Source organism: Tupaia chinensis, unplaced genomic scaffold (assembly GCF_000334495.1).
Source record: "Tupaia chinensis unplaced genomic scaffold, TupChi_1.0 Scaffold000039_1, whole genome shotgun sequence".
In the NCBI taxonomy this organism is placed as follows: domain Eukaryota; kingdom Metazoa; phylum Chordata; class Mammalia; order Scandentia; family Tupaiidae; genus Tupaia; species Tupaia belangeri.
The window spans coordinates 668,192-679,092 of NW_006159494.1; the positions used below are offsets into that span (position 1 = coordinate 668,192).

The 10,901-nt window shown below is 43.2% G+C and overlaps 1 protein-coding gene across 1 annotated transcript in view; it reads right to left on the bottom strand.

Moving 5' to 3' along the window:
• Positions 1 to 10,837, bottom strand: part of TLL1 (tolloid like 1) — a 242,887-nt gene extending 232,050 nt beyond the window's left edge. Inside the window, exon 1 of the mRNA XM_006140658.3 lies at positions 10,428 to 10,837. Within this exon, the coding sequence (XP_006140720.1) occupies positions 10,428 to 10,596 (169 nt within the window). The 5' untranslated portion in view covers positions 10,597 to 10,837. The remainder of the gene's footprint in view (positions 1 to 10,427) is intronic.
• Positions 10,838 to 10,901: the final 64 nt, after the last annotated feature.

Genomic DNA, 10,901 nt, shown 5'->3' on the forward strand with positions numbered 1-10,901 from the left:
ATGTATATATATATATATATATATATATACACACACAAACTAAACCTAAGAGATAAATGTCCTCTGCAAATACAAGCAGGAATTTTTCCTCCTAGAAAATATGATAATTTGCTACAAGTAAGGTTTTCTTTGAAGAAATTATAATATAGTAAATATTACATATAGCATATCAGGAACAGGCCAGAATTTCTACTCTTAGGCAGCCAGACTGGTATTCCAAGAAGTTTATTTGATCCCATTATCTCTCAAAGTTTGGAAGCTTTTGATCTTAGGGTCTTTAGAAAAGTTAGGATTTAAAGAGATGAAGTTATTTAAGTACCTTCACACAGCATATTTGTTTTCTGAAAGGCATTCGCACATCATTTACATGCATAATGTACACTGTAAACCACTTTCCTGAATTTACTGCATTTGAAAGGATCTTTTTCACACTTTTTATGGGCTCATAATCACGAATTCAAGGAATACTCACAGAGCAAATCTAAAGCTGGAAGCAACTGAACATGTGACCTTGCAAAATGTCAGAATCAGTGCCCACAATGGGGCAGTAACGACTGGATTCTATTCGGATCCAATTCAACCCCTTTCCATCAGCTCAGAAAGCCTGCTGTCACAATTCGTATACTTGGGGGAATCAGTGGCAGTATTCTCCCGACAAGATTTAACTCTCAGTATTTCTCTAACCCTATTAAAATCAGTCCTAGGCATCTCCACTGGTCTTATACATGATGAGAGTATTCATTTATGACTTTTAACGCTGAGAAAACACTCTGTCAGAAGAGAGTAGGGATTCCACTGTACTCCATGCAGCTGAAAAGTATTGGCCTAACTCTAATGATACAGCATATGGCTTATAAAATGCAAGAACACTGAAGATAAGATGTACACTTACTAAAGAAATCACAGAGGTTAGGTGCCCATGGCGCGCACACGTGCCTTCAACTGCCGGTCTTACTCCATCCATTTCGGCAGCCAGTAGAGGGGGGTTGAAAAGGTAAAGCATCTATAATATTATAAAGTCTCAGGTGCACCTGTGATAACAGCCCTGCCACTGAACCTTTCTGAGTCTCAGTTTCCTCATGTGTCCAAGAAGGAAGATAAAAGTAAATTGATGAGGCCTATGGTGAAGACAGGAGACTCTAGATATATTCAGTATGAAAATATCAACTGCATTATTATGGCATGAGTCATGAAGACAATTCCAAGATATGTGAGGTTCATGGATCCCAGGACTCATTCTCTTGAATGTTCTCCATTAGGCTATTTTCTAGTTAATACCATTCATGGTGTTCCTCCCTGCCATGGAACAGGGTATATAGTTCATTGCACAACAATTTGAATACGAAACCCAAAATACAATAAACCCTCAATTACTAGGCATTTGTGGTCAGAAAAGGCCAGAGAAGAGGAGCGTTCAGTTTTCTTGAGATGGTCAATTGACCGAACTGATGCCCTGGTGATTTCTCACAGCATTTAAGAACCTGAGATTATCCTCACAAACACATCAAGCTCACTCATGGCCAAAGAAGAGAGTTCATAAGACACTCATGTCAACAACCAGGCCCAGAGTCATTAGAGGTGGCTCTGTGGGACACAAGTCCGTGCTGACAGTTCAACATAGACGAGAAATGTACGGAATGAGAAAACTATTCCACCCTTAGCCCTCCATCTCTGCCTCCCCCATCACACACATGACATGCTGCCAATAGGAAGCTCAACAACACAGAAGATATCAAATGCTGAGTACAAATATATGATTTTTATCTCTCTCTCTCTCTCTCTCTCTGTAATACTCTCCCAATTTGTAAATGGCACACTGTATTCAACACTGTTCCAGTCTTTTTGAAACCTTGAGTTGAATGCCTTAAGCAGTATAGTAATACACAAAACTAGATTTCGTTTGAGAGCAAATAATAATTTGGAGGCACTTTTGACCTATTTAATGTATAGTTTTGACTTTTTAGAAATGTTACCATTTAAGGAAGTTTCTTCTATTTAAAAAAGGCACGATTAATAACACATTTTGTTTTTTCTTTTTTTAACTGGAACTTCAAATGTAAATTGCAAGTGAAAAACTGAGTAAGATAAACATCTCCTTGGTTCACTTTTTGGATTTCAATTAACACCTAATTTACAATACCGCTTAATACAAATATATAGTTGAGTTCTTTACAACAGCTTGATAAGGTTAGCATGCATTTTGTAAAGAGCTGACAAACAAGCAGCCCATTAGCCAGCCAACAATGCTGCAAAATCCAATAGTCAATATCCCATTTTCAGGGCTGACAATGGCAGGAACTAGATAAATAAGCAAGGGATTCCCTCTTCCTGCTTTCTGAGAAAGAACACAGTCTAGGTAATCCATTCCACAGCTCTGAGGCTATAAATCTTCTTTGTTTTTTAAGGTTTTTCTCCTCAGGTGTTATCTTTCGATAGATAACCCAAGGAAATAAAACGACGAATGCCCTATTGCTAAATCATTCTGCTGATCCAGGATTCGGGATAGGACTCTCCATTCCTCAATTTAGGAAGGATAAGTCGACAATCAATTCCAGATCTTGGAATATGAAAAGACTGTAAGAGGCTTCAAAATTCTCCCACTAGAGCAAATTCTACATCCCCAGGAATCTTGCCAGGCCCTTGAACCCTGGCCTAGACCTGACTAACTTTGAGCTCAGGATGCTGCAGGGGGCTGGGGGGGGGGGCATGGTTCAGGGAAGCAGCACATCCCCCTACCACCACTACTTCCCAAGACACCAGATGGTCCCAGCAGGATGTGCAGTGCCTCATATTAAATGGATTATTTCCTCTGTCTTTTTAAAATATTCTTAGAAATGCCTAGGGAGGGTCCTGGTATTAAATATTTTAAGTAGATGCATCTAAGGCACTATTAGAATAGCCAATATTCGAAGATAAATGATGGTAAAGAGCCAGCCGTTGATATTATCTATCTGGGTTCCAAAAGAATTGTAAAGTTAACCCCTTTCCAGTAAACTGTTACTTCGGAGCCTCTAAGACTAGGAAGCCTAAAGGATTCTACATGACTAACAGTCACAGACGGTTTGCAAAGAATATAGTTTTTAACTACAGGTAAGTGAGTCTCAATTTCACATCAGGGAAAGTTGTTAAGATACTCAAAAATAGGACTCATACATATACAATGGGGGAAGGCAGTATGGTTTCAGAGGAAAAACCTATATATGGCTTATATTAGACTTTCATAGGAAAGCAAGGCACAATGAGAGCTTGAGGAAAGGCTGTAGAATTAAAAGAAGACACTTCGAAAAGTTTTGGAAATGCAATTGAAGCATGAGTTTATTCTGGTGCAAAAACACTTTGAAATTCATGCATTTTTTTCATAACATGCATTTTCTAAACTTTTGTAACATGAACTTTCTAAAGACCCTTCATATGTTAACTTTTTCAAAAAGCCCTTTGCTAGACTCTTTTTAAAAAAAGAATTATTTACTTATTTAATTCCATTTGTTATTATTATTTTTTAATTTGACCAGAGAGAGAGAAAGGGAAAGTGAGAGCTCAAGCCACCAGGTCCGGGACTTGAACCATGGTAGACTATGTGGGAGTTCAGAGTCCTTAACCTCCCCACCACCTGCCCGCTCCAATTCTTACATACTTTTAATTGTTTCACTGTAGAATAAGGAGGCCTAAACAAAGAAGGTTGGGCTGAATGAGCACCTTAGACTTGAACAGAAATCATAAGGATTCCACTGATTAGCTAGTAATTAGTTAGAATGACTACTTCTAAGAGAAGGGATTCCAGGTAGGTTTTGAATTCGCAAATGATTCGATCCTCTTCAGAGACAAAAAGTGGGCAGATTTCAGGAGATGAGGTAAACACACACACACACACACACACACACACACACACACACAAAGCTTTAAAATTGCCTTAGTCTGAAGGAATATATTTAAGAAAAAAGGCCCATTCTTTGGTGCAGAGATAAAACACTACTCAAGGGAAGGTGGATTTCCTTTGATCATGGTTCAAATTCCCTGCTAGTGGACCTGAAACATGTCAGGCAAGTGCATGCAAAGCCAAGATCCAGTGGGCTGAAGAATTGGAAGATCTCAATGAGGCTGGCCCCTGTGGGGAGACTCTGTCTCTCTTTCTCTCTCTCACATACATGCACTCTATCATGAATAAGGGAGGGAAAGATCATTCAAGAAAATAAAATCTATCAAATAAAAGTAACTTCCACTTGTATGCCAAAAATAGATATTGTCCCATAAGACAAGGGGTAAAGAATTACTAATAGCAAATGAGGAATGGAATTCAAGCATACAGGACCAACAAATGGTGTAATGTTTACATCACTGGACTCTCACATGGCTGACAGTGGTTCAAATGCCATACCTGGAGGTTTAAAACTCATGCCCAGTGTGTGTGCATGCATGACCAAAATCCCAAGAGGAGAATGAAGGAGAAGGGATTTCAGTGTGACCATCCCACTTTCAGTCTCTGTCTCTGTCTCTCCAGTGAGCACAGGCACCCAGTAGCAAAAATCTCTCTTAAAAAAAAAAAATCAAGTATACCAAATAAAATGCCTATCAATCTCTTTGGCAAAAACTATGACTTGGCAACTTCCAATTTGGCATCAGAGGCAAGGGGAGGGGGAAAAAAAGGAAATTCAAGATCTGAGAAATGAAAAATAAAACAGAGGAGACCTGTGAAGAGAACCCCCTCTATGAACTGTATTCTTAAAATAATAGCTTGGCGATTTGGAGGTGCCACAAATGTGTGGATATTTAAAATTATGATGGAACAAAGTAGACATAGATTTGAATGTGAAATTCTAAAATGCAATATTTAAGAGGCTGCCATCCATTTAGAAAGTTCAACACGGTGGGGGGTAGCAAATAATAACGCTATCTTACTTAGAAACGATAAACTTGAGAAAATTATCACAAGATCTAGTATAGTATACTAGGACACTGGTTATGAAGAAAAACAGAAGGAAGAATTCTCGGGGATGCCAGAAGTCTATTTCTACATAAATAGACTTGCAGATGCTACTCTAAAGACAAATTTAACCTTGCATTCACTGCCCTTTAATCATGCTTGGATTCGTTCCAAAAATGGAATCATTTACTCAGGAGTTTCAAGCTAGAAAGTCATCTTTTTTCTTTTCAGGGTGCTCACATATGTCTACAAAGAATAAGGGTGCCCTTCAGGACAAACTGTTCATCACTCACTTAGAATCTCTTTTATGGGATATTATATTTTCAATTGTTGGAGCTTTTCTAATATCCTCTTAAATACAAAAAAAAAAGTGATGAAAGGAGAGAAAGGATGGAAAAAAGAAGGGAAAAAAAGAAGGAAGGAAGAAGGAAGGAAGAAAGAGAGAAAAGAAAAGTGAGGGAGGAAAGAAAAGGAGGAAAGATGGAGGGCTATCTGGTGAAGTTATTTCATCTCATCAGTCTCTGCTTTCCCAGGTAATCTCTACACCAGTCCATCCGAATAACTCTAATAACTCGCTAACTGAATTTGCCCAGGCTCCTCCCAGATATGAACACTCAGATTAACACTGATACATTATAACAATGAAATGACACGACGGTCTCTTCCTGCAAAATCAGCTTCCCAGTGTCCTGTGGGACCCTTCTGAACTGGAGAGGGTGAGAGAAATCAACTACGAATATTCAGATGACCAGTGAAGAAAAACAGCCAGACAGTCCTGTGATTATCTGCATCTTTGTGTATATCTGTTTATATAGAGAGATAAAGTACCTATAATCTGTTTTAATGGATTCAGCTATATATCAGCAGCTTTGCTAAACTAACTTACTTTCACTTACACCAAAAACATCTTTCTAAATCAAACTTCAATGAAATTAACATAAGGCCTCCTTTCTGCCCCATAGTCCTGAAAACGTTTAGAGTTCTGTTATATACACAAACTCTATTATTTTCATGAATCTATTAAGGATGGTGAAATATATTTTTAAAGGTTTTGCCAGAGGACATGCATGCTCACTAGAGAGACACAGAGACAGTGAGAGGTAAAGTAAAAAAATCACCTCCCAGGAGGGATGGTCATGCTGTAATCCCTTCTTTTCTGTTCTCCTTCTGGGATTTTGGGCACACATTCACATGTGCCTGGAGTGATATTCAAACTGCTAGGACCAGGACTCGAACCATGGTCAGCCACATGGGAGTCCAGTGCATTAACCACTATGCCATATGCTGGCCCCAGGATGGCACAATTTTTAACGAGTTATAATTGAGAATATTTTCCCTTGAGTAACATGTACTTGCTCTTGTTTAGAATAGTAGTTTACACATGGGAGAACTCACAGGGTATAGATACTGATGAGGCATTGAAAGTACATGGGATTCCTCACAGAGCTAATCCATCCCTGTGATAAACATTAAAACCAGTTATAATTTCTGTCCTCAAGATTTTGGGTTTGGAAAATGGGCAACTATGTTTTGTTGTTGTTGTTGTTGTTGTTATTAGTTTGTTTTTTAGTTTTTTTGCTATAGGACATACGAGCTCACCCGAAAGAGACGGGGTGGGGGTGGGAGGGAGTAGAAAATCACCCATGGTGTTTGGGGTGGCCACACCACAACACCTTCTCCTCCATTTTCCTCTCAGGATTTGGGGCATGCATGCACATACACATCTGGTGTGTTTTCCAACCCACCAGGCTGGGGACTCAAACCAAGCATAGGGCCACATAGGATCCAGTCGCCTTAACCATCACACCTCCTACTGGCCTAAAAAAATATGTACTTAGCCACTTCGCTCATATGCCATGTGAAAGCAACTGAATTGTGAGCCAGCACAATAGTGCTGGAGTTAAACCCTGTGTATAGGGAGCCAAATCCCACATTGTGGGCAACAGTTCAAATCCTGGTCCTGGTGACCTGAGAAACACTCCAGGCATGTGTGCATGTATGCCCCAAACCCTGACAGAACAGAGAAGAGGAAAAAGAATTGCAGCAAGTTCATTACCCATTCCTCACTGGGGGGTTCTCTCTCTCTTTCACATACATACACAACACACACACACATGTCAAAAAAGAAAAAGTGAACTAGATCTCTATTAGTCTAGACTCCAAGTACACTAGGACTAATTCCTATTTTTCACATTTCAAAGAACTTTAAAAGGAAAGCTAAGAATTCAATACACAGTAATAGTTAAATATAGCCAAACTTTGTAGCCAGAGGACTTAGAATTAAGTTTTGGGTAACTTTAACAAAGGCTTTTAACCAGCGCTACTTGTTTTCCCGAGTAAGGGACAGATAACAAAGCTATTGATAACAAAGCTGAAATAATGTTCTTAGAAGTGCTCTGAAGCCCAGCCACCGTCTTTCAGGTAACACGACTGCATGGGAGGCTGGAAGTCACATGGGAGGCATCAGTTTAGTTCACAGGCCAACCTGAACACACCAGGCATAGCTGCATGTGTCTGTAATCCTAGCTAATTGAGAGGCTGAGGCAGGAAGGCTGCAACAGCAGCAAGACCCTGTCCAAATACCTATCTTTGTCTTCTACCCTTTCCCTGCCTGCCACCCCCTTATAAAAGAAAAGTGCTTTTAGGGCTCTCCTGAGGCCTAGTGGTTAAGGGAGCCAGATCCCACATGGCTGTCCGTGGTTTTAATCCCAGCCTCAGTGGCCTGAAAAACATGCCAGCACATGTGTTGTGTTTAAAATCCTGACAGAATAAAGAAATGAAGGGAGGAGCCAGTAGGTGGCGTGGTGGGTAAGGCACTAGACTCCCACGTGGCTGGCTGTGGCTCCAGTCCCAGACCTGGCAGCTTGCTTTCTCATTTTCCTTCTCTCTCTCTCTCTGGCCAAATTAAAAAAATAATAATAATAAATGTAATTAAATAAGCAATTAAGAAAAAAAAGAAATGAAGGGATTGTGCATGATCACACAACATCTGGGGGCATTTTCTCCCTCTCTCTCCTGTCTCTCTCTAGTGAGCACACATGCTGATCATTTTAAGTGCTTTGAAATGACAAAGCTATGTTATGTTAGTCAGTATGACACAAGCCACCACATCATTTGAAGACTATTAGGGCCTCTGATCCACTGTTCAGAAAGGACAGATCAAAGATGCTCCAAGTGTCTGGAGAGCCAAAGCCTCTCTTTGGCATGTGCATGGCTATCTTTAACAGACCTGTCCTCACTTTTCTTACTTCAGTGACCCTTTCCGCACTCTGGAACTTAATTTTTTTTTCTCATTATTACAACTCGGTTTGTGGTACACAGTGCCAAAAGAGAGGCCCTAAGATTTTGCTATTCTTTAGCCAAGATGGTAAATTAAAGCCTTCTCTTTCACTAATTAAAAAAGCAGGGCAGATGATTTTAAAAGGGAGCTCAGATTCTGTGCATCATTCTCAGCCTCGCTTTCGGCTATTCTTTCACCCACCCTCCCCCCACCCACCCACATACACACACACACACATACACACACACACACACACACGTGTGCGTGCGCACGCCTCTTCTATTCAAACAGAGGGAAGAAATAAGGTTAGAGTAAAAACCCTTTTCAAAGGTGACGCTGTTATTGTTTAATTTCAATAGCTGTGCTCAAAAATAAACTGATAGCAAAAGGAGGGAGGGGGTTCGAGGTAAATGCTATTACAGATTTTTCTTTGCTCTGGAGGAAAATAAGCATGTATGTTTCCGATGTCTTTTAATATGCAGGCTACAAATAAACACTCCATATTGATAGCTAGTTCAATCTTTCACCCAACAGAGCATCGTTTTCTTAAGCAACCCATACAAATAATGCAACTCATTTCTCCTTAGCCACAAGCAAGAAAACACACAATTTTCACACAGTTGCAAACATAATTCAAAACAAAATGTTTAGGAGACAGTACTTTCAGGGAGTTGTATAGTGCTGATTCCATATGCCAGACACTGGTCACCCATCATAGCTGAACAAGGCTCTTGTTCTAAACGTCACAAAAAGCCAACAAAACTTCTGGTGGGAAAAGAAATGAAATGTTAAAAGTGATGGGCGAAAACGGACAGGCAAAATACAATTACATCAGAATTCTGACCTCCAGACAAGTTTTTACGGAGCAGTTTTGAGTAAGTCCCTGAACCACAAGCGCACCAAGAAAGATCTGATAACACAACACACCACCATCTTCCTCGGAAGGATGTGTCATCAAAGGTAAAATTTTACTAGGGAATTTCCAGCATTTTCCTTCGTTTGTGTACATCACTTCTTCCTTCAGGGCCCAAGAGGTGGATTAAGGTTTACCCAGCTAAAGAAGAAATCCTAGTCCCAGACCTCCCACCCTGCGGGGAACCTGGAGCAGCAGAGGCATGTGATCCTCTGCCCACTCTGTTCCTCTCCGATTAGCCAAAGCCTGCACCACTGGAGATGGGACGCAACGTGCCCTTGGGTTACAAACGCCACCAAGTCTGCCCCAACCTCCCGACAGCCCCTGGAACCTTCTTCACAGAGTTAGTCCTGAGGCTACACTGAGCTCAACCGCAGTCCCAAAGAGCGCAGAGCCTGGAACCCTCGGAACCCAAGCCAGCGCAGGGCACACTAGGCGGTGCGCTCACGTGGTAGCTGGCGGGGGCACGTGTGGCTCCGACCCGGGGCGGCAGGAGGGAAGCGCCGCCCAGCGCGTGAGCAGAGACCCGCAGCCGCTCCAGAGGCTAAGAGGAGAGAGAAGGGGGGAGAGCACCGGCGTTTGGGGGGACCCTTTGCGAGTTGAGAAGCAGCTGAACTTCAGGCTGCGTCTTTCCAACTGCAATTCTCGGGGGTGTTCGTAGGAGGGACAATCTAAGTTTGAATGGGGTAGCAACTTGGAAAATGTTTTTAGGGTTACTTGAAATTGCCAAATGCTTGGGAGTCCCGCTTAGAAGGGCGTCCTTCCAAGGTTGTCACGATCCCCTTCTAGCCTAAAACCCACACTTTAAATTCGTGGAAAACGAGGAAGCAAAGGTGTCCCCTGGGAACAATGCCATACGTAGGCAGCTTTGGGGAACCCTGCCCACTCGGTCTGAGAGCAGCGCTGGGAAGCCGCGCCCTGGAACAAAGAGGAAGTGTGGTGCCCTCCAGGTGCAGAAGAGCCCGCTGCGCGCTGCTATTCCGACCTACAGCGGCCAGCTGGATTTAGGACTTGTTTTGTTGGCGGGGGGGGGCGGGGAAGAGGATCAGAAACTCTAGGACGTTTTTTTCCCCAAACTGGGGGACAAGAGCTTGCAATCGATCCCACTAGCACAGAACTCCAGTCAACTCGGGCCTCGTCGGCTGCCACTTAGGGCTGGGAAAGGGAAGGAAAAGGAGGGGGAGAGAAGGAGGGGCGGTGGAGGGGCCGGCGAGGAGGGAGGGCAGAAAACAGGTGAGCTCCCACCGCCACCCATCGGAAATCCAACGCGGCGGCCCCCGCGCGCCGCTGTCCCATCCTGGAGAGGCACTTACCGGCTTTACACGGGTCCTTGTAATCGATGGTCTCCGTTTTATCCTCTTCGCTCCCATCAAAAGTGTAATCATAATCGAAGCCAGCGCAGACCCACAGCTCCCCGTAAAAAACAACCCCGGAGGCCACCAACCACACGAGCATCCTCGAGAAAAGCGTTGCCAACCCCATCCTCCTCCCCCGAAGGAAAAGGAGGGGACCGGACCCGGAGGCTAGACGGCCGCGGTCCGCGGTGATGGACGGGGCTGGTGGGACCCGCGCTCTTCTCCCCGCGGGGAGGCTCCTCCGCGGGACCCGGGCGTTCAGGTGTCCGGAGACATGCGGATGCCGTCGGGACGGTAGAGAGGGAGAGCGCTGCCTGTTCCCCCCAGTTGCAGGGAGAAGTTGGCCAGGGGCCCCGGGTGGGCGGAGGGCAGGTGAGGAGCTCGGCTCCCGGAGGCGGGGAGGGGCAGCTGCGGGCGAAGTCGGCTCCGGCG